Source organism: Phoxinus phoxinus (assembly GCF_949152265.1).
Source record: "Phoxinus phoxinus genome assembly, chromosome: 23".
Taxonomy (NCBI): domain Eukaryota; kingdom Metazoa; phylum Chordata; class Actinopteri; order Cypriniformes; family Leuciscidae; genus Phoxinus; species Phoxinus phoxinus.
Genome location: NC_136898.1, coordinates 9641233 through 9663923, shown reverse-complemented (window position 1 = coordinate 9663923; position 22691 = coordinate 9641233). Strand labels below are relative to the sequence as shown.

The window sequence follows — 22691 nt, the reverse complement described above, 5'->3', positions numbered from 1 at the left end:
TCTAGTACGCCATCATTCAAGTGTGTGTAGAGGGGTTTTACTATGGAATGGAATATACTACAAGTGGAAGTAACTCGAGGCTTTACGCATTTTGATGGGGTTGCATCTACTTTGTCCCGGTTTCTCAGTCCTTTGCCAGCAATGACAGAAGTCCTTTCTTATCCAGCTCAATGAGTTTAAGGTGTTGTAAGGTCTTCATTGCAGAATCACTGACTTTCATGTTTAACTTCTTCATTCTCTGAGTGCTTATCGGCCCCCTAAAGTGACAAGGATGAAAAGACTTAAGATCAAATGCATTAGAAATCATGTGGTTGCCTTAAACTTCACTACATTGTGAATTGTGTTAGGGCTCAGGGTTAAACATGACCAGACAAACCTGTTCTTATCTGAGAAGTACTCGGACAACTGCTTATTGAGCATGTTGAGGTCATTCAGCTTCAAGTTACCACGTACACTACGCGGGACAGTCTCAAATGTCCCCTCAGACACCTCTTCATGCATGTTCCGTGCTGTAAGACAGACAAAACAATTATATTTATTACAATTATTGAGACGGCTAAAGATGCTGTTCACCTTTGACATTGTTAAAATGTTACTGCTGCTTTATGTTGATGTTCTTCTGTCCTTACATTCAGACTGTGCTTGAGTTTGAGGTTCTGATGTCGGCATGGCCTAAAGAAACAGAAACGCGTTCATAAATAGCTAAAAAAAAAAAAGAAGCTTTCGCCTTATAAGACCACAATATTAACATTTTAATAGGTACAGAGACATACAATACTGTTCAAAAGTTAGACATTAATGCTGTTATTCAGCAAGGACACATTAAATTGATCAAAAGTGACAAAGATATTTGCGTTACAAAAGTTTTGCATTTCAAATAAATGTTCTTTTGAATGATCTATTAACCAAAAAATTCACGGTTTCCACAAAAATATATAGCATACTGTTTTCAGCATTGATTTTTGTAATCAGCTTCCTGCCATTAGAAGAATAAATTACAATGTAAACTATATTCAAATAGAAAACAGTAATTTTACAACATTACTGGTTTTACAGTATTTTGACTTAATAAAAAAAAGTGTTTTTGAAAGCTTACGGACCCCAAACTTTTGAACAGTAGTGTAGTTATGCAATTATGATAAAAAGCATTTTTTAATAAAACTGTCTAACCTCTACATTTAAAGCAGCAATGGATGAGCAGAGAGCATCTCTCGCTTCTTGTTCTTCTTCTGTCAGTGGAGGAACCTTGAACACCAGAATTCCCATTAGCACACAGAGTCCGAACCACAAACATCATGGAACTACTTTATTTTTCAAAGAACACTCCCTTTACCATGGTAAAATCATTGTGTATGGCCTCTAGTGTAGTAACATTGACAAGGACCCTTTGGTTTTATTAGACTTGTGCTCTTGTTGCACTAATGAATGAATACCTGCACATCTGCTGTATTCTGCAGCTGTTGAACCAGCTGTACTGTCGTGTCCAAGTGAGCTCGTATGGAGTCCATGGATTGTTTCTGTTCTGCTGCGATCTCCTCCACTTGAGTGCACAGGGCCGAATGCCGCGCTTTGATCGCCGACAGGTTCTCCAGCAACTGAACAGGGTTTCCCTGAAATCCACAACCACAGATTTAGAAAAACAGACTCGGTCATTATTTAAAATGAATAAATGTATACAAACTTACCTCAAACGAGCCCGCTTCACGCACATTTGCCATGAAGTCATATTTCAGCCGTTTTTCCACATATTCTATATCAGCTTCTGCTTTCTGGAACTACAAGGACATGGATCTAAAGTCATTCAGTAAGCATTCATAAAATTTGAGTCAGGAGTTGATTGCTGTTCATAGGCTTTAGCATTTATTGGCCCATCTGAACGAGGGTACGATCTAAATCCTGAAACCCTATTAGCAATATTGCACTACTCTGAACACAGTGGACAGCAGAGGCAATACTGATAGGGTCCCAAGAATTAGGATTAGACATTACAACCTGTAAAACAGAAAACAAACAACAATATGCCAACTGAGATAGAGCAACTCTTTGAAAAGTTGTAAACATTGTGCAAAGCTGTTCTCAGATGCTTTGACAATACTATTGCACTGCTAGCTGTCCAATACAGTAGTGCAATGAAGTCAGAGCACCTGTTAACAGCAATTGATGTGACTGGCCACGCTGTTGACCCTACCTTTGAGAAAAATCCCTGGCCAATGCCCTTTTAACATTGCACTGCTTTAATAACTGGGTTATCAGTAGTACAATATAAAAGGGGCACTGGACAGACAGTACGCATTCAGGGTGGTCCTTTTGCATGATGAAATATCCAACAATCATGTAAAAAATGTCAATTAAAAGCCTGGGAAGAAGAACACAGTTTTAACAAACATTTGAAAACATAAACACTATAGTGCTGAGATCCAGAAAAGTGAGTGTTTAATTGCCATGGCATTTCATTTAGTTCATTATTTAAAGCTACTTTGCACCCATTTCTTATTTATTTATTAGGCAACATCCATAATTATTCATAAATATACATACATGTATATACACACACACATTTCTGGCAAGCTAATACTGCGCCCCCTATCGTTTCCTCGTACTAATGATATATAAACATGCCAATATAAAATGAATACAGATTTAAGGTTTTACTAAAATCATTGAATAACAAAAATGACGCTTATGAGATTTTGCAGGCATGCAAGAAATTGTCAGAATCTTCACAGACTAAACGTTTACAAAGATCTGTGCGACGTCCAGAAGCAACGGATCCATTTCATATGAATTTTATCAGATAATAACAACTACGACATTAACTTGATGTATATAAGCCCGAACAGTTTATACGTGTATAAAAACATTATTGAATAATGTATAGGAGTAAGTTCGGGCTGCAGCGCACAGTTTGGCGGACAGACGCACAGGCCCACCCGCACCCGCACTCCTCTCACTAGTAACGTTACTACCGACCAGCTATCGAACCAAATAAACATTTTCAGGCTGAATGCCAAGGTTTCGTTTCAAAATATGCGCATTACAGTAATTTAATGACATGAAGACTGATATTGCTGTAAATATTATTAAATAATGTAATTAGCTGTGGCACTAGTTAGCCATCCAGCTACATGTTTTTCGTAATTTTCTCCCCTCCAACCTGAGGAAAAGACAGAGGAATATAGAGAACATGAAATGTTTCATGTTTTATTCTGCATTACGTCGTCTAATGTAAAGGCACCGGTATTATTAACAAATAGACGGATACCGTCACTTTACAAAGGAAAACATTTGATGGAAACGTTTGCCTGAAAAAAACAGCTTACCATCGCCTCCAGCTTATCAACTGTCTCCATGTTGAATAGTTTACATTCCTAAAGCAGCCCCGGAAATATAAAGCTCGCAGCAGAACGCAAGACCTTCTCTGATTGGTCAGCTGTCAGAGAGCGTGGAAGGTGATTGGTCAGTTTGGAAGGAGAAAGAGCGGAAAGGGGGTGGTATATTCGGGATGGAATTCTAACGTACAGTCTTGTACGTACTGCGCATACTATTTAGAATTGAATGTGAAATATGAATACGAAATTCAGTGATTCAAATATTTTTCTTTCCCCCTTCAAGTTTTGTGTTAGAGTATGCTGACTATTAAGTAATATTACATTGTGGGATACAGTGTTTATTGTAAAGAAAACAATAATTTAGCATTTTAAACCCATTTTTCTGTAAAAACTTTTTGTCACTCAGATCAAACAATGACTCAGATTTATAACTTCTTTTTTATACACCACACTGAAATGTCAAGTGCGGAACACAGTATTATTTGCTGTAAGCTTTTTATACCACACATTTTGCTGAATAAATGAGGTCATCCAATTTACTCTATGCATGCAGAAAATTTAGAATCATATAACTAACATAGCCAGACTCAGCACATTATTCATACTCTATATCACTACACACTGCACAATATTCAGACTTTACACTACATTATCTATATTTATAATAATAGTTCATAAACATTTTGTCCCAGCCAGGCCTTGTAAATATAGCAAGAGACCTGTTTTATTCTCCAATGTGTAATGTTCAGGCTAGGGTAATTTTAGAATAATCATACTCTCCTAGACAAATTCAGTTTTAAAACTAAATTCTTAATAGACCCAGGGGGGTAGTTACTAGTGTAAAAAAAAAAAAAAAGTTTATTAAAAGAGTTTTTTAAAACTATAAACTTTGTACAAATTCAGAGGGCTGAAAAAGGTTCTATGACGTTTCATCTAAACGGACCAATCGATCACCAGAATGTGATCAGCCATTGAAAGAGTAAGCGGTGGTAAACCCCGCCCCATTTAACATGACTGACAGAATTTCTATTCAATCATAGCTCTGCTTACACACCGCTACACCAATCAGAGAAGGCCAGTATGTCATAGCGTCAACAAAGCTTGGCTGCACCGTAGGCTTGTTCTCACCCGGTTGTCTTGTTAGAGGACGTTGGAGTCACAGTCAGGAGGGGCTCTATATCAAAGATTCATTTTAAAACGGCAAGCACTTACAGAATACCAAGCCAACATGTTCTCCCGCATCGCTAGACCAACAGCCACCCTCGCCCGGAGCTTGTCCACCTCCTCCCAGGTAAAAACGGTCATATTTGTTACCATGCGATTGCGCTAACATTAGCCTACGTGATGTATATGAGTGTAACGTATAATGATGCTAACACGTCAAACTGAGATTAAAACAAAATGTACTTTTTTCTTTATTGATTCGTGGTCCTTAATAATCCATAGACTACCATAATATAGTTGAAACTAAGCTGAGAACCTACATCTAGGTAACCTAGAAGTTACCTTGCTTGGCATTTAGCCAACACACTGACAGTGTGTTTTCTTAGTCATTAGGTCTTTGGGTTTATAGAGGTTACAAGAATCATGAATCCAGTTGAAATCCTTCTGTCCGCCATGAGTACGTTTTTAGTCGACCTTGCCAACTCGTGTAAGTTAGTCTGCCTCTGTCTGTGTGCGACGCATCCAGGTTAGAGATGGCATCGCATTGACTCGACCCCCTTTGAAAGGTCATTACTGTAATCAGCTGGTCGTGTAGCAAGTAGGCTACTACAAAGTGTCTTGATCTGTAATGAGAGATCAGCCTTAACGCAGCTCTTGTGTTGGCTTAAAATGGCAAAAGCGCTTCTGTGATGATTCACCATATATGTTTCATGAAACAAAACTTTGGGCTTTATAAGGCTTGTACTTATATTCCCCATACATAATCACACCCACATTGCATTCCTTTTTATTCTTAACACAATGCAATGCATGCGTTTAGTTGCCAATAGAATAAGACTAATTAGGTTATTTCCTTTGTACTGTCTAAACACTTTACAGAGTCCTTAATCACTTGGTTTAAACCCTCCCATTTCTCTGCATGAATGGTAGTAAAAATTCCCACTGGTGTATTTCCAGACTAAAAAAGTCCCAAGGTCCAGTTAAAAAATGTCTGAGACCTCCATTTTTAAACGCATAGACACACAAATTTATCTATTTGCATTCAAAGGTTGTTTTATTTTTTTATTTAAAGGGATAGTTCACACAAAAATTAAAATGAATTACTCGCCCCCACGTCGTTCCAAACCTGTGAGATTTTTGTTCATATTTGGAACACAAATTAAGATCTTTGTGATGAAATCTGAGAGCTTTCTGTCCCTCCATTGACACCTACACAACTACCACTTCATAAAGAGAATGAACCTTTTGAAGCATCAAAGTGGTAGTTCCATAGCTGTCAATGGAGGGACAAAAATACTTAATCAAGAAGATCTTCATTTGTGCTCCGAAGATGAACGAAAGTCTTACAGATTTGGAACGACATGAGGGTGAGTAAGTTTTTTGGGTCAACTAACCCTTTAAACAGTTTTTGATAACCAGGTTATGATTAATAATGCCTCTTAAATGTTTATATATATATATTGCAGAGAATACAAAGCAGTAAATTTAATGGCCTATTGAGTCAAAGTACACTTTACTGATATAATTAAGGTGGATCAGCACATATTGCAATTGTGTGACATGTTGCAATTTTCCCTCCTTGCAGAACAATGCGAAAGTAGCTGTCTTGGGTGCCTCAGGGGGCATCGGGCAGCCCCTGTCCCTCCTACTGAAGAACAGCCCTCTAGTGAGAGAGTTGTCACTTTACGATATCGCCCACACTCCTGGAGTGGCTTCTGACCTCAGTCACATTGAGACCAGAGCCCATGTCACAGGTACAGAAATGGTTTCGGCTCATCAAGCCTCCTTGGTTCTGATGGTTATAATTAGATTTTTTTTTAGTGTTTGCAGAGAAATCATATTTATTATATTAAAGTTGGCCTGAAGTTCAAATTTGCTGTATTTTCTAAATGCATCGTATTAATCTTGTGAAGATTCATCCAGGTAACTTTTTAACCCACAACTTATAATTAAAATGTCAAACAACCTACTTTTATCTGGTAACATATGCTAGACTTCTCCAATGCTTAAACCCTACCACTTTTTCTTTTACTTTGAATTAGTCTGCTGCTATAGTGTTCACTGTCTTGCCTTGCAGGGTACATGGGAGCAGATCAGCTGGGTGCTGCACTGAAAGGCTGTGAGGTTGTTGTCATCCCTGCTGGTGTCCCAAGGAAGCCTGGTGGGTATATATATATTTTCTTTAATATATATATATATTTTTTTTAAGTGCATTTATAGTCGGCATTTGCAAGATTTTATTTGTGTGAATATAAAATAGGATATTTAACAAAAAATGTTAATTGGCTTAAACATAAGGGCTTGGGGATAGAATTGGGCTCAGTTATAAATGGTCTTATGGATTAATTCTTATGAATTTCTATACATTTCTGAAGATTTTTCTTTTTGCCCTTTTTTCTAGGTATGACCCGTGATGACCTGTTCAACACCAATGCCACTATTGTGGCCATACTAGCTGATGCCTGCGCCCGTCACTGCCCTGAGGCCATGATCTGCATCATTGCAAACCCTGTAAGTAAAGTCTTGGAGAGATCAGTACATTGCTGTTATATCACTTTATAACTGCTCAAAGGTCAAAAGGGTGTATAGCACTACATATCTATAAAAAAGTACACATACATGCATGTATGTTTTGGACCGTCCATTTAAGATAGTTGATAATTGTTCATAAAGGAAATTAGTTCTGTATTAAACTTCATTGTGAATTTCAGGTGAACTCCACTATTCCCATCACATCAGAGGTGATGAAGAAACATGGCGTCTACAACCCCAACAGAGTCTTTGGTGTGACAACATTGGATATTGTCAGAGCAAATACTTTTGTTGCGGAGCTCAAAGTGAGTTCTATAAACTCAATATATATATATATTTTATTTTTTTTGTGCAGATTTATTTAATGTCATACCAGAACATACATATGCACAGTCATTTCATTGTCACGGTTACTGCAATATTTCCAGGGCCTTGATCCCGCCCGAGTCAATGTGCCAGTGGTCGGAGGTCATGCAGGAAAGACCATCATTCCTCTCATTTCACAGGTGAGGAGAACCTGTATTACTACTTATTCAATAACCATTTGAACAGTATTGCATTACAATGACCACCAATTCAAGCTTTAACTTTCATGTCAATCCAAATTTTTGGCAGCCTATTTTGTAGATTGCTTAATTTCTGTGGCATTGCACTGCATATCCCTGCTCACTGTGTAATCTCTCATTGGTCTACAATCCTGTACCGTAAATGTAAAATCTGATTGGCTTTTTTTTTTTTTTTTTGTCACAATGTGCAGCAGTTTTTCATTCGGACAGGTTGTTTAGATTATTTGGTGAAATGATAAAGCTGATGTGTATTATTATTTTCATGTTGTTTTCAGTGCACACCCAAGGTTGAGTTCCCTGCAGATCAGCTGTCTGCTTTGACAGGCAGGATCCAGGAAGCAGGAACTGAGGTTGTGAAAGCTAAAGCTGGTGCAGGTGAGAACTGAGGTTTTTTGATTGCATTAAGTACTCGGAGGCTTTGGTTCCTTCATGTTGCTGGCATCTTTTTTTTTTAATTGTACAGAAACTTAATTTAGATTAAAACAATACCACATTAGCCACACCATTTAGAAGATCTGAAATCTGAATTTGTATCTGTAAACCTAAATGTGTCTCTCTTCATAGGCTCTGCCACTCTGTCCATGGCCTACGCTGGAGCCAGGTTCACATTCTCCCTTCTTGACGCCATGAATGGAAAGGAGGGTGTTGTTGAATGTGCATTTGTGAGATCTGAGGAAACTGAGTGCAAATACTTCTCTACACCTCTCCTGCTTGGGGTAAATCTAGCTAGACCCTCTTTAGATGTTTCTTTATCTTATGGTCAGATCATACAAGGTCAAAGGGACAAACAACCAACTGTTAAAACAGACTTTGTTTTTTAATTTCTCTTCCTTTTCTCAGAAAAATGGCATTGAAAAGAACCTTGGCCTTGGCAAGATCTCTGCGTTTGAGGAGAAGCTGGTAGCTGAAGCCATGGATGAACTGAAGGGCTCCATCAAGAAAGGAGAAGATTTTGTTTCAAACATGAAGTGATCTGTGCTTGTGGCACACTACCTGTGAAATGTCCTTTATTTATAAAGCTGAGTCATTGTATGTCAACAGGGTTTCCCAAACATGTATTTTCATCATGTTCAAAGATGCAGACAGTCTTTGTACTGAATAAAACAGTCAAATCCAGCCATCAATAAAACGGTCTGTTTACCAACTCTATACATCCTTGCATTTCAGTTCACTCTATTCAAAATATTGCTATTTTGCTATGAGATTATATTATTGACTTGTTTTTTGTTGTTGATTATAAACAGATGCAATTTTGAGTGAGTCATAAATCAATGTGAATGAGTTTTACATAAACAGAAATGGCTCTAAATAAACCTGCTACCAGTGTTATTGTTATTTTTCAATCAAGGATCCACTTTCACATTCAAGTCTCTTTTCATGTGCTTATTCAAATGACTAGTGATTTGGAGGTATTTAAATGAAGCTTAATCATGTAATAGATTTTACATTTCCTACACACACATCTACGTATATATTAAAATAGCTTCAAGTCTGCTCCAGATTTGTGTTATTTGAGAAGGGGGTACTGCCTGCATGAATGATGATTTGAAAAGATCTCCACAATATTTTGCTAGCTTAACTACCCAACTTTCTGAAAACCTCTTAAATATATAATCATTGAGTTTTATGTTTTTATTTCACCTTTTCCAATTACAGTAGCATTAGTTGGTGTCTTAGAAACGCCTTGGTCTTAAAATGACATTGTTCTCCCATTGTGAACAGTATTTATAATGGATAGAAACCTTTCGTTTTATATATGATGCTTAAATCATATTGCTGATAAATGTTTACCCCTAAAATTACTTTAAATGGGTAATTTATTTTAAAAATGCTAAAAGCTTTAATGCATGTAGTTATATATTGTTTAAAAAACAAACTTGACAATTACCAACCAATGAGATGTTGATCACATTAGGAGATATTTTGAAATAAAAATATTACTTCTGAAAAATGCACATATATTTGTTTAATGCTCATATTTTCATATTTTCAAAGGCTTAAGTAACAGCCAATACAACAATAATTTTTTTTGTGTGTGTATTATAATATTTGTACGTTTTTCTCACTTTAGGTTAAAGAAAAAATTACCCTCCGTTTTACCAGGTAGTAAAAATTATAAATATTCAACAGGCTGGATTTGTTTTATTTTTATTTAATAATAATAAAAGGGAACATTAGTCAATTCCAGTAAAGCTAAAAAAAAAAAAATCTCACATTGGCTTATTTGAATAAGGTTAGCTCATTTGCATACGTGCAGATGAGCGGAAACGACCTGCCACCAATCATTTCAGGCGGTTCATACGAAAACGTCGTTTCCGCATCCACCGCCGTACTAATTAGCCAAATTTACCGTTTCCATGACTTTACTGTGCAAGTAAATAACAACCAATTAAACAAAACATTCTGAATCTAGACAGAACGTTTCTGTGGTGTTCAGACCGTCAAATAATGGCTGGTTTAACAGAGGAGCGTTTGCGCGTGGTGGCGATCATTCACGCGCTCAAAGCTGTCGGTATCCGCGTGAAAAACTGGAAAAACTTTCTGAATGGAGATTCCAGCTGTCAACAAACTTTTAGTCAGGTAAAAAAAAAAAAAAGTCCTTTTAACGACGGGCAATTCATTTTTGCTTAAATATATAGTGTCATTTACATACGTTGAATTTGTCTTCCAGGAGAGCTCGTCACAACGGTTTGCTTTTGGACGTGACATGCATTTGCTCCCTCAACATCAACTCTCTGACATGGGCGGTACAGTACCTCAGTATGTTTATAAACATATCTTGTTTGTTTTAAATATAGATAAAAATAGAATGCAGATTTTAAAAAAAAGAGTTACACGAGAATAGCATGACAGTGATTGAGAGACAGAAGCCTGCGTTTGTATGCCACATGAGAGCATCTGAAGTGCTGGTTTTCAGGTTCTTGGTGGAGGCCTGTGGATATCTGTCACAACATCTGGATACAGAAGGTCTTTTCAGGAAGACTGGATCCCTGAGTCGTATCCGAGCTCTAAGGGTAAATTCCTTCAAATCGGTCATATATCACAATGGTATTGACAGGTTATATTACCACTCTGCCTATGTAACGTTAGTAGTTCGTGTTAAATGTTAGCCTATTTAGTGTTTTGATGGATGGCTCTTTGAATCTTTTTATTCAGGAACCCGTTTTGACCTTTACAGGTGTATTTTTCCCCCACTAGTTTTACAATACTGGTATAAAAGTTTTTGAATAAATAAGATTATATTAAAATGTTTATGCTCACCAAGGCTGAATTCATTTGCATTAATTAGAATAATTTCTGAAGGATAATGTGACACTGAAGACTGAAGTAATGGCTGCTGAAATGTCAGTTTTGCCATCTCAGGAATAAATTACAATCGTTAAAAACAATAGTTTTTCATTGTAGTAATACTTCACAAAATTGCTGTTTTTATTATATTTTTGTTGCCTTGTTGAGAATAAGAGCCTTCTTTCAAAAACATACTACTTTTGAGTGGTAGTGCACATCTAAAATACAAATAGCACTTTTGACAAATGTTTAAAATGATCTGCAAGAAAAAGTAACAACAAATGCTTTTATTTCATAGGCAGATTTGGAGCAGGGAAAGCCAGTCTTCCTTCCCCCGCACGCAGACCTCCTGCAGCCTTGTGACGTCTCCTCTCTCATCAAGCAGTTCCTGCGTGAGCTGCCATCTCCTCTCATCCCTACAGACCTCCAGATCCCTCTGATTCAGGCCCAGGGGCTTGAGATGACACATGACCAGGAGGGAATGAGAAACAGAACCACTCTGCTCATTACAGCTCTGTTACCTTCATCCCACGCTCGTGCACTCAGATACCTCTGCACCTTTCTGCGTCAAGCTGCAGAGAGGTTTTACATTTGATTGCAGCTTGAAAATTTGTAGCTTACTTTTCTGAATGTCAATTTGAGTCTTTTATTTTATTATCTTATTTTTCTGTAATATTTACTCTTAAGTCGAAATTATTTTCTGTGGTAATTGACAGCATGCTAAAAACACTTTGTATAGATGTACAGACAATACACAAGCACATTTTTTGTCATATTTTCCTTATTTTCATGTCTTCGATCAGATGCAGTGCGAATAGAATGGATGCGAGTAGCCTGGCCGTTGTTATTGCTCCTAACCTGCTTCAATGTCAACCTTGCAAACTCACTCTGGACACCGAGAAACATTTAGACCAGCAGACATCAGTGATCAAATTGCTCATTCTTCATGCCGAACATATTGGTAAAGATTTAGGAGATTTGAATGAGCGATTGGTTAACCAGCCCTTTGCTGGGTGCAACATCAGATTGACCCATTTATTTGGAGTAATACTGACCTTGTACTTGTGTGTGAACTTTGTCTATCAGGTGTTGTTCCATCATGTGTGCTGGAGGCTTTAAAAGCAACAGGGGGAACAGAGACACCCTCTCCTGCAGGTGGCGCTATGTTTAGTAAGAGGACAGGACTCAGTGTTTACAGAAGTCTGAGACGACAACGAAGACGAAGTGTTGGTGGTGAGATTTTTTGTTTGTTTTGTATATATATTTTTATTGACCAGATTCTTAAATGACAAATATGCATTGAAAACATGACCAGGAAATCAAATCTCCAATGAGGGTACAGTCTCAAAAAAGGAAAGGACATGGTTCCACATTTTATAAAATGAGTTAACAGTGTCTAATGGAGTGTTTATTTTTTTCTAAAGAAAGTTTCTTCAATTGTTGGTTTCATACTGCCGTTACAGACAATTAAGGTAGTCATGTCCCCTCCAGTAACTTATTTTTTAAAAGTTATTTATTAGGTCTCCAACAATCCTATATATACGGTGTCATCTTTGATTTTGCGATATAATATTAAAAATTATGAAAAAACATGAAAAAATTTATATTAATAAAAGAATACTGAAAAAAGTCACGGCTTTCACAAAAATATTGAGTTGTACAACTGTTTAAACATTGATAATAATAAGAAATGGTTCCAGAGGGCCAAATCAGTATATCAGAATAAAGGAATACATTTCTGAATAAATTACAATTTAAAATATTAGTTTTTAATATAATTAAAAATGTAATGATATTTCACAATTTTTTCTGTTTTTCCAGACCCCAAACTTGTAAAGTATATAATGATTTGTTATGGGCACAACAACAACAAAATCGTAGCATATCTTTTTCAGTTTTAATGATAATGTACATTTTTATCAAAATATTGTTTCAGAAATATTCGTAGATGCTTTTTCCAAACTGAAGCCATGTCGTACTCCCAGTGGACCACCAATATTCTTAGATGTCACGTCAGGTGAGCCACTATATTTTTGCATGGTAAGTGCTTTCCTATTAGTTATTCTCTTAAACTGCAAAAGTAAACAAAAAAAAAATGCTTCTTTGATCTTTATAGTGACTACTCTCTCAAAAAGCCCCACTCCTCAAACACCAGTTACAGTCAAACGTAAAGCCACAGAGGAATCACTTCCTGAACTTGAAGGATCTGCAAAGAAAAGGTAAATTTTTGGCTTATCTGATACAGTGGGGAGAATGATACAGTATTTGATACACTGCCGATTTTGCATGTTTTCCCACTTACAAAGCATGTAGAAGTCTGTAATTTTGATCATAGGTACACTTCAAGTGTGAGTGGCGGAATCTAAAACAAAAATCCAGAAAATCACATTGTATGAGTAATTAATTTGCATTTTATTGCACAACATAAGTATTTGATACATCAGAAAAGCAGAACTTAATATTTGGCACAGAGACCTTTGTTTGCAATTACAGAGAGATCATACGTTTTCTGTAGTTCTTGACCAGGTTTGCACACACTGCAGCAGGGATTTTGGCCCACTCCTCCATACAGACCTTCTCCAGATCCTTCAGGTTTCGGGGCTGTCGCTGGGCTTTCTTTTTATACAATGACTTTCAGCTCCCTCTAAAGATTTTCTATTGGGTTCAGGTCTGGAGACTGGCTAGGCCACTCCAGGACCTTGAGATGCTTCTTACGGAGCCACTCCTTAGTTGCCCTGGCTGTGTGTTTCGGGTCGTTGTCATGCTGGAAGACCCAGTCACGACCCATCTTCAATGCTCTTACTGAGGGAAGGAGGTTGTTGGCCAAGATCTCGCGATACGGTGCAGTCGTCCTATCCCCTTTGCAGAAAAGCATCCCCAAAGAATGATGTTTCCACCTCCATGCTTCACGGTTGGGATGGTGTTCTTGGGGTTGTACTCAACCTCCTTCTTTCTCCAAAGACGGCGAGTGGAGTTTAGACCAAAAAGCTCTATTTTTGTCTCATCAGACCACATGACCTTCTCCCATTCCTCCTCTGGATCATCCAGATGGTCATTGGCAAACTTCAGACGGGCCTGGACATGCGCTGGCTTGAGCAGGGGGACCATGCGTGCGCTGCATGATTTTGATCCATGACGGCGTAGTGTGTTACTAATGGTTTTATTATTTACTTTTTTATAATTATTTAAAAATCATACAATGTGATTTTCTGGATTTTTGTTTTAGATTCCGTCTCTCATAGTTGAAGTGTACCTATGATCAAAATGACAGACCTCTACATGCTTTGTAAGTAGGAAAACCTGCAAAATCGGCAGTGTATCAAATACTTGTTCTCCCCACTGTATATAAATATCCATTTTGTCTGGTTGTCAGATGACTACATAGACTACTTGCAAAAGATGTTCATCCCAGATGTTTCTGTGCTTGTGTGTTTACTATTGTTCAGGCGGTCTTTGCATGACCTAAGAGAGGACATGTCGACAACTATCACTCAGCCAGAAGGTCAGTCTATTTATGTGTGTATTTTTACCTGCTCATCTCATGATTGTTGTAGAATATTGATACCCCAAAGTTGCTTTGCAAAAATCTGTTAGAATCTGTGAGCAGTCATAGTCCTCTGAAAGAAAAGTGTAGTAAAGAAGATACTATTCTCACCACCAAGAAGAGAAGCCACACAAGAGAACAGCAGAAATTGCTTGGGTACTGTATCAAGACTGCACTCTACTCTGTAATACTAATTTGGGGATGATATTAATCTACAAAGAGTAGCAGTTAGGCTTATCTGTGTATGTTTTCGGGATTTCAGGCCTCCAACAAAAGAAGAAAAGGTGCATCGGAGAAAAAGATCTCTCCGATTTTTTACTGTGTCCAGTGGAAACAACAGTAACCAAGTATGGGTTTTTTTTAACCAGCTTTTAGTAGTTTGTACTCTTTTTGTTTTAATTTTTTTCATTCTGCTAACCTGGTTTCATATTTTTAGCTTTCAGTGACACAAACCCATAAAGACCCTAAAAACTGTTCAGAAGAACACCAAGAACAGCTTGACTCTAAAAGTGATTTACAACTTATAAATGATGATATGTCTCCAAGGATACCTCTTATTGTCATTGATGAACCAGGAGCAGGTTTGCATGAGTTTTTATTAATTTATTTGACTAATTTTTGATTATCATTTTAATCAACTTGTACTTGAATTAGATTTGAGCGCTACAGAGTAAAAGTTACATGTCAGTCTGTTTCTTACACAATATTTACTGATTCAAAGCAAATCTGGCCAATATGTTGGTTCATCACTATCATTGACATTATTGTATACTTTAAATCTTTTAATATGTTCTTTTGTTCTTATAAAACAATTTTGGAACATTTCATTTTCAATCATGCAGTTGTTGTTGGGAATGAGGTGACCGATGACCTGGATCTTCTCAACTGCAGTTTTGCTGAAAGCCCTGATAACTGTCTAAAAATGGGATCTGAAGTATCTTTCATGCAGAGACAGGACCGTGAAGAACCCTGTGACGATGAATGCTGGACTGTACTTGAAGTTGAGGACTTTGAACGGTTAGGAGAATGTGAAGTAATACAATCTGTGACTCAAAATGAAGAGTCTCAAATTAATGCAAGCACAGAAGTTGAGAATGAGTCAGAGATGAAGCGGCCACGTAAAGAGTCCAAAAAAGATAAGAACCGCTCTAAGAACCGATCTCGTCCTCGTAGATCCATAAGCCTACCTGAGGTGATGCTGGAGTCGTGTACTGATGAGAGCCATGATTTGGAAAAGGAAGTTGGCAGAGCTGAAACTGAGATTGATAACAGTGTCTGGCCAATGTTTGCAAGTCTGACCCTTTCAAATGAGCAAGAGAATGTAACCACGGAGAAGAAGGTGGGTATCAATGTGGTGCAAGAGACAAAAGGAAGCATTAAAACACAAAAGAATTATAAACAAGATAAGATGACAGACTCAACTCTTGGTTTCAAAAGACCCCATCAGCGTTTGTCCGTGGCTGAGCGACTTAGAGGTTTTAGTGCTTTGACCTTGCTGCTCCGGACATCTCGAGCGCCACCTAATTTCCGGGAGAAACCACAGGAATCCCTTCAGAGGGGTGCCACGCGTCTTCGGAGGCAGGGTGCACGCCGATTTGGCCGCTCCATCAGTCATGAGGGCGTATCTGAGAGGCCACCAGAGCAGAGCCCTGTGGGATCTCCCCCAACAAATCAGGCTTTCATAGGAATGTGTGACGCTAGCCCTGATTCAGGTGTGGAGTCGGTCGATCAAGAACCTATTAATGATTTACATCATCAAGAGATGTGCAAGAGGTCACAAAATTCCCTCAAAAATCAGACAACAAATGAAGTGGATTCTCTGAGCTCATTGGGAAACCCAAATCAAGATCCGAATTTGTCTCCAATGAAGAAAACTGAATGTCTCTTCCTGTGCAAGCAAACAGAGCTTGATCTTCATAAACTGTTGGATCAGAAGTGTTACATTGGTGGTCATGAGGAAGACGATCGTGAAGATTCAAATGTTCCCCCTGTTGTTCTTACACCTGATCTTGCATCTCCAATGTTCTTCCAGCAGATGGTGCCATTTAATCTCTTTGAAGACTCAAGTTCAGTCGAAGACTTCAGAACGGATCAAGTCTCTCCTCTGCACGAAAGCGACAAGGAAACCCCCCCATGGCTGAATGCCAGTCCTCCATTTGAGTTTCCACCTTTTGCTTCTTTGACACGAGATGGTGTGATTTTTGAAGATGACATAAGTAACAGGTTGCCTGGTGATCTTTCCTCTCCAACCTTTCAGTTTAGGCGTCCGACCGCTAAAAGGCGCTACAGAGATTCTCCCCGCTGGCCCTCGCATGAGGTGCGCATGTCTACTTGGAACCCGTTACCACTTTAATCATTTAGTTCTTTAATTTTTATTAGTTAAATATCATTTCTCAACGACTGGGATCTGAATATGGTTTGTGTAATCATTAAACTATTATTTATGCAACAATGGTTTTATTTGTTTATGTTTGTGAGCTGTCACAAATTTTATTTGTTCTTAATAAAATCTGTTTTAATTGTTCACTTTTTTGTAGTTATTTTCTAGAAGTTCAGTTCAGTTCATTTCATTTTCATCCATATAAGGACCTGTGACAAAATCTGTTTGCAAGTTAAAATGTCATTACTTGCCCTCAAGTTGAGTTTCTTTTTTCTGTTGAACACAAAAGAAGATATTTTAAAGAATGTTGGTAACCAGAGAGTTGATGGACCCCATTGACTTCCATAGTAGGAAAAAAAAACCTGGTAACTGTCTGGCCAGCATTCTTTAAAATATCTTCTTAGGAAACTCCTCATACAGAACAACATAAGGGTGAGTAAATGACTAAATGTTCATTTTTGTGTGAACTATCCCTTTAAGCAACTGATTTTGGTTCTGCATCATGTTAAGGAAGACTGGTCTGGGAAATGTAAAAAAAAAAATCTGCTTAAATAAAAGTAAGCTAAAACAACAGTATATGTGGCATGCTGTTGATCCAAGAAATGTGTGATCTAAGTTTGTAAAAGCAAACCATGCAAGTGTATTAAAAGTCTATTGGCAGTTGCCCCATGCAGTTCCATTGCAAGTGCATTTCAGTACAGTTTTCTTTTTTCTTTAAACCAAGTTTGAGAATCCTTTTTGGTGACTTGGAATATTTCTTTATTAGAGTGAAATTATTTATTCATTTATTTGCTTTAAATATCCAAGGAACAAATCAAGATTAAATGGAAGGTACAATATTTTCACTCATTAAACCGGTTTGAATTATTATAAAAAGATTGTTAATATCCTTTGGTTCCACTTTATTTTGATAGTCCAATTTAGACAGTCAACTGACTATAAGTAACTTTTCAACTACATGTCAACTAAGTCTCATTAGAGTATTAGTAGACTGTTAGGTTAGGTGTTAGGGTTTGGGTTAGTAAAATAAGTTAACTTGTAGTTGCTAAGTTACTTATAGTCGATAGAATGTCTGTTGGGGAACCAACAAAATAAAGAGTTTGCAGATTTAAGCATACAGTCGTGACAGTTAGTTTACATGTAGCTGGAAAGTTACTTATAGTTAGTATAATGTCTAAAGTGGACTATCAAAATAAAGTGTTACCTATATCCTTTAGCTAAGCCCAACAGAGAGTGATAATGTTAGTTTTATGAGGCTGGTGCTCCTCCTCTTTGATGTGGAGCAGTGAGAGAACGCTACAGAAAGTGGAGCTCTCTGTGAACAGCATTCACCAGAGCTGGAGTCTCAGTTCTTCCACACGCACAGGCAGCCTGTGGTCCGAAGTGAAAGAGAAGTGGGGAAGCTAAGGCTGGGATCTGTCCCAGCTGGGAAGAAGGAAAGAGAGGGGACCCCATCTCACTTCTCCTGCTGGTACCGGCAAATCTCCTGAACCATGGCAGAAGGAGCAGAGGGAGAAGAGGAAATCCAGTTCTTACGAACAGTGAGTTATATTGAGAATACCTTACCTCAGATTAGTTAAAAAAATGCATGTATGAATGTATATGGATTAGAAACATCTTTTTTTATGACTACGTTTTAATGAATGGAGAAGTCATAAAAATTGTGTGAATTCTTAAATACACATTGTATATGGTCAATGGTAAAGTTGACCGCTTTCTCATTCAGTTTTCATGAATGTTTTTGGATGAATGTTGAGTGACATGACCAGGTGAGTGGACTTGCTTGTATTGTTGTCTATTTATACATAGTGCAGTGCAGAGGTTGGATTGTCACTGTTTGAAACATGACTTTACACTTGGCACTGTGCACAGAAGCATGACGACTACATACTGCCAAGATCAAGATATAAATATAGACCAAATATACAGTACAAAGATCTGTGAATTTAAGATGTGCGAGTGAAGCTGCTGTAGTGTATGTTTATGAGTTTATATGCTTGACCTTAGTGTTGTAAATGTCTGACCTGGCTGTGTTGGGGTTATGTCAACGTGAACATTGAGTCCTTCTAGCAAGAGCTCAAACAGTCCTATAATGGATGCACTGGAAGATTTGAACAGTATGGAGTTCAACCAATGCAGAAGCATAGATCAAGACAACTGTTATGTACTGTTTGTGATGCTGCGGTCTATGAGCTCTGAGTCTATATACAGAGATGGGATTAGCAGCTTTCGGGCCCGTCATGAACCAACACCTGTTTGTTACAGTCTATTTAAAAAGTCTATTCCATGTCCCCCTATTTTTATGATGGCCTCTAGAGCTTTTCAGCACATATTTAGAGTTTGATTAGCAGAAACATTTCATGAACACTGTTTAATAACTGATAAAATGAAGGCACTTTAACACTAATGTTTGGATGGTTTCTCACAAGCTAAAAGTCTTCTGCTAAAATTCTTGAAAATAAGTTTGTAGACCAATGTGAATTGTGCTAGTGATGTGTAATTTTTCTGGTGAATAATATTTTATTAATTTTTTTGTATTATTATTTTTTATTGATGAGTGACTAGATAATGAAAGAAAAGCAGATGTAGTGGTCCAGCTTGTGAAATCCTTTAATGCTGTTTACAAGACGTCACAGAATGCATCATTTGTTTTATGGAAAGGTATTTTTGATGCAGTTTCTTGATACATTCTGTGATTGTGAATCAAGAAGTCAGACAGGCATTGTCCCAAATGAACAGTCATTCAGTGATTACAGTTCCACTGTTACTTTTGTGTGACTGGCTCCAGGAAAATTGCATGTAGCAGGTGCCACAGCCTGAAATAGAGGGATAGAGGAGGAGGCCGGGAGAGACAAGTAAGGGAGAAAGCTGACAAAAAAATTATTTAATGCTTGTGAAACTGTAATTGGGTTGCTGTCGTTTCAAACAGTAAGCGATGACATGCTAAAACTATTTGAAGACCATTTAAATATCTTCAAATATCTTTATACATTTTCAAATTTCATTTATCCAGTTTTTATGACCTCATATTAATACACACATTGAATTGTGTACTTCAAAAATAAAATAAAATATTTAAAAAAAAAAATTAAAACTAAGATGCAAATTTAAAAATGTACACGTTCCTTTGTATAAAAGCACTTTTATACAAGCACATAATAATTTTTTTTATTGCTCATAATGTATTTATTTAATCAGAAATACAGTAAAAACAGTAAGATTGTGAAATATTATAATAACTTAAAATATAATTTATTTCTGGTGTGATGGTAAATATGAATTTTCAGTTTCATTACTCCAGACTTCAGTGTCACATGATCCTTCAGAAATCATTCTAATTTGCTGATGTGGTGCTCTTGAAACATTTCATTATCAATGTTGAAAACAGTTGTGCTATTTAATATACTGTATTTGTGGAAACCGTGATACATTTTTTCAGGATTCTTTGATAAATAGAAAGTTCAAAAGCACAGCATTTATTTGAAATAGAAATCTTTTGTAACAATGTAAAAGTCTTTACGGTCACTTTTGACCAATTTCATGTTTCTTTGCTGTCGGCATGAAGCGTAAGTTGCTATTCCTTGTTGTGACGTATATACAAGTGAAACGGCTTCTCGAACAAGAAAAAATGTTTGGCGGAACACGGTTTTGTCCATCAGGAATTGATTGGATTGTTGGATCGCTGTGGTTTGCTTATTTCTGTGATGTCATGTGAGTGACAGTTGTCCTCGCGCCAGTAAATAACATCATCATCAGAGAAGAGATGATGCTGCAAGTGGGAAGTGAAGTTATTTTGATGAAAGATTTTGAGAGAACATGAATTAAAAAAAAAACGTATTCTGCCATTTATTAAATGCAAATGTTATAATTGTGATCTCACAATGACTATATTGTTATAACAGGCGCTGTGTCTCAGGTTGCTAGCAGAATGTGTCAGTGTAGACAGGGTTTTCCACGGCCCACTGGGTTACATTCCAGCCCTGGAATATCTCAGCAGATGACACACTTACATACTTAATACACTGTCATGCAGACTAGCCTGTCAAGGACATGACCTGCCCCAATTTGTCTATAAAGGCAGGCTTCATCTTTAATACAAAATGCTGACAATTTTACATAAACATTGTATATTCATACAACATATATTGAACTGAATTAATGGAACAGTATAATGTTATCTATTAAATCAAGTCTTTTTGAGGTCAACTTGTATGGCAATAGAGTAACAGAGGGTGGTGTTGTACATTGAATTAGCAGCACCACTTCACGCATGTATCAAGAAAAAAAAAAAATCTTGTTCTATTTCTCTTAGAACTTGAAAATATTTTACACATAAATAAATCAATCTTCTCAGACAGGCCTCATCTAAGCCTCCTCACATGTGTTTTGGCTGTAACCTGAGCCACATTCAGGATTAGGTGCTTGCTGCCTTGATCAAGGTTACAAATACCAAGTTATGTAGCAGCAATGTGTGCTATGGGCATGTTGTTACAAAGAAAACATCAATGACTTGTCAGTCCAAGCAGTATTTTAGAAAGTGGCAATATTCAATACTAATTTAAATTGGATTTATGTGATTCCAGTTGAGCAAAGATTGAGATTTACTCCTAGTACTCTCTATATCAGATGATGTATCGACAAAATATTGTCTTTGTTCATCAAAAGGTTGCGTGAGATTGTGCCCCGAAATTTTGATAGCTTTTTGTCTAATGTTAAAAGGATAGTTCACCCAAAAATGTCGTTCCAAACCTGTATGAGTTTGTTTCTTCCTGCGGAGCACAAAAAAAATATATATTTTGAGAAATGTCTCAGTGTTTGTTTTTTGTCAATACAATGGAAGCCAAAGAGCATCAAAATGTTTGTTACCAATTTTTATCAAAATGTATTTTGTGTTCTGCAGAAATAAAAGGGGCTAGAATGACTTCTACATGAGGTTGAGTAAATGACAACAGAATTTGTATTTTTGTGTGAAATGTTTTCGCCTGATGAAATATTTTTGTCTGAAATGTTTAGTCTTCATTAAAAACATGATATATTACCCAAAGACTGACATCTTGTCATTTATTTTCTTTGTAGGATGACCAGGTGGTTCTACAGTGCACAGCTACTATCCTGAAGGAGCAGATCAAACTTTGTCTGTCCTGTGAGGGTTTTGGGAATCGCTTGTGCTTTCTGGAAACTACATCCAATGCCCAGGTATCCTTTTCTTACATGTCATTCTGAATTTATGAAATACTGTTTTAGATTCCCAGTGTTCTGTACACTTTTTTTTGTCATTCTAGAATGTTCCTCCTGATCTGGCCATATGCTGCTTTATCCTGGAGCAGTCCTTATCTGTGCGGGCCCTTCAGGAAATGCTGTCTAACACAAATGATCTTAATGAGGTTTGTTCAGAGCACATACATCAGGATTGGGGTGAGAGTCACTCTTAAAAGGAGATAGTCCACCCCAAAATTATTATTTTTTATTGGAACAACATTACAGTGAGTATTAAAGGATGACATCATTTTCGTTTTTGGGTGAACTATCCCTTTAATATCAAACCAACTCAATTTAAATTCAATTACTTGTTGTGCCCAAACAACCATGAAAAGCATGAACATTTTTTGTCCTCCTTACCTTGTTTTCTCTTTTGCATACTATAGGCAGTCGATTTGGACAAATGGGTAGGTTTCCATTTTTCCCTTGAAATGTTCCTTGAATTTTCCTTATTATTATTGCTGTGTTTCTACCTCAGATTATAGCCGCCTTGTCACTATCTCTGATAAAAGGCAGGCCTGAAGTCATTCATCACTAATGTCAGAGACAGTGGAAAGGCGGGTTATAACTGAGTCCACCCTGATGCTAAACACTGTAACAGCACATTTTTTGTCCTCTCGTAGTCTTTA

The 22691-nt window shown here is 37.2% G+C and overlaps 4 protein-coding genes across 9 annotated transcripts in view; 3 read left to right on the top strand and 1 right to left on the bottom strand.

Moving 5' to 3' along the window:
* Positions 1 to 117: 117 nt before the first annotated feature.
* ska2 (spindle and kinetochore associated complex subunit 2) lies at positions 118 to 3471 on the bottom strand. Its single transcript, XM_079599713.1, has 7 exons — positions 3321 to 3471; positions 1686 to 1775; positions 1434 to 1610; positions 1171 to 1245; positions 630 to 672; positions 377 to 509; positions 118 to 257 (listed from the first exon to the last, which is right to left on the bottom strand). The coding sequence occupies exons 1-7, from the start codon at positions 3348 to 3350 to the stop codon at positions 125 to 127; spliced, it is 681 nt and encodes a 226-aa protein (XP_079455839.1). The 5' UTR covers positions 3351 to 3471; the 3' UTR covers positions 118 to 124.
* Positions 3472 to 4266: 795 nt separating this feature from the next.
* On the top strand, positions 4267 to 8740 carry mdh2 (malate dehydrogenase 2, NAD (mitochondrial)). Its single transcript, XM_079599712.1, has 9 exons — positions 4267 to 4620; positions 6079 to 6247; positions 6571 to 6654; positions 6895 to 7004; positions 7205 to 7330; positions 7454 to 7531; positions 7867 to 7966; positions 8156 to 8307; positions 8432 to 8740. Exons 1-9 carry the CDS (start codon positions 4558 to 4560, stop codon positions 8561 to 8563), a joined length of 1014 nt encoding a protein of 337 aa, XP_079455838.1. The 5' UTR covers positions 4267 to 4557; the 3' UTR covers positions 8564 to 8740.
* A 1100-nt stretch (positions 8741 to 9840) lies between these two features.
* Positions 9841 to 16947, top strand: LOC306991656 (uncharacterized protein). Its single transcript, XM_079599710.1, has 13 exons — positions 9841 to 10171; positions 10263 to 10351; positions 10509 to 10605; positions 11178 to 11461; positions 11683 to 11840; positions 11966 to 12112; positions 12816 to 12896; positions 12996 to 13098; positions 14326 to 14381; positions 14474 to 14579; positions 14686 to 14770; positions 14860 to 15004; positions 15266 to 16947. The coding sequence occupies exons 1-13, from the start codon at positions 10040 to 10042 to the stop codon at positions 16774 to 16776; spliced, it is 2994 nt and encodes a 997-aa protein (XP_079455836.1). The 5' UTR covers positions 9841 to 10039; the 3' UTR covers positions 16777 to 16947.
* A 1189-nt stretch (positions 16948 to 18136) lies between these two features.
* The window catches only part of ryr1a (ryanodine receptor 1a (skeletal)), a 48102-nt gene continuing 43547 nt past the window's right edge, over positions 18137 to 22691 (top strand). For all 6 annotated transcript variants that reach the window (XM_079599317.1, XM_079599316.1, XM_079599313.1 and 3 more), the window contains exons 1-4: positions 18137 to 18344; positions 21880 to 21999; positions 22086 to 22187; positions 22449 to 22469. In XM_079599317.1, coding sequence (XP_079455443.1) covers positions 18297 to 18344; positions 21880 to 21999; positions 22086 to 22187; positions 22449 to 22469 — 291 coding nt within the window. In that variant the 5' untranslated portion in view covers positions 18137 to 18296. The remainder of the gene's footprint in view (positions 18345 to 21879; positions 22000 to 22085; positions 22188 to 22448; positions 22470 to 22691) is intronic.

Bases quoted from the DNA above. Each gene is read 5' to 3' on its own strand.
- ska2 (XM_079599713.1), bottom strand. From the start codon at position 3,350: ATGGAGACAGTTGATAAGCTGGAGGCGATG. The intron at 673-1,170 runs GTTAGACAGTTT...CTGTTTCTTTAG, and splicing joins TTGCTGCTTTAAATGTAGAG to GCCATGCCGACATCAGAACC. The intron at 258-376 runs GTTTGTCTGGTC...TTGTCACTTTAG, and splicing joins TACTTCTCAGATAAGAACAG to GGGGCCGATAAGCACTCAGA.
- mdh2 (XM_079599712.1), top strand. From the start codon at position 4,558: ATGTTCTCCCGCATCGCTAGACCAACAGCCACCCTCGCCCGGAGCTTG. The intron at 7,331-7,453 runs GTGAGTTCTATA...CAATATTTCCAG, and splicing joins CTTTTGTTGCGGAGCTCAAA to GGCCTTGATCCCGCCCGAGT. The intron at 7,532-7,866 runs GTGAGGAGAACC...TGTTGTTTTCAG, and splicing joins TCATTCCTCTCATTTCACAG to TGCACACCCAAGGTTGAGTT.
- LOC306991656 (XM_079599710.1), top strand. From the start codon at position 10,040: ATGGCTGGTTTAACAGAGGAGCGTTTGCGCGTGGTGGCGATCATTCAC. The intron at 14,382-14,473 runs GTCAGTCTATTT...AAAATCTGTTAG, and splicing joins AACTATCACTCAGCCAGAAG to AATCTGTGAGCAGTCATAGT. The intron at 14,580-14,685 runs GTACTGTATCAA...TCGGGATTTCAG, and splicing joins GAACAGCAGAAATTGCTTGG to GCCTCCAACAAAAGAAGAAA.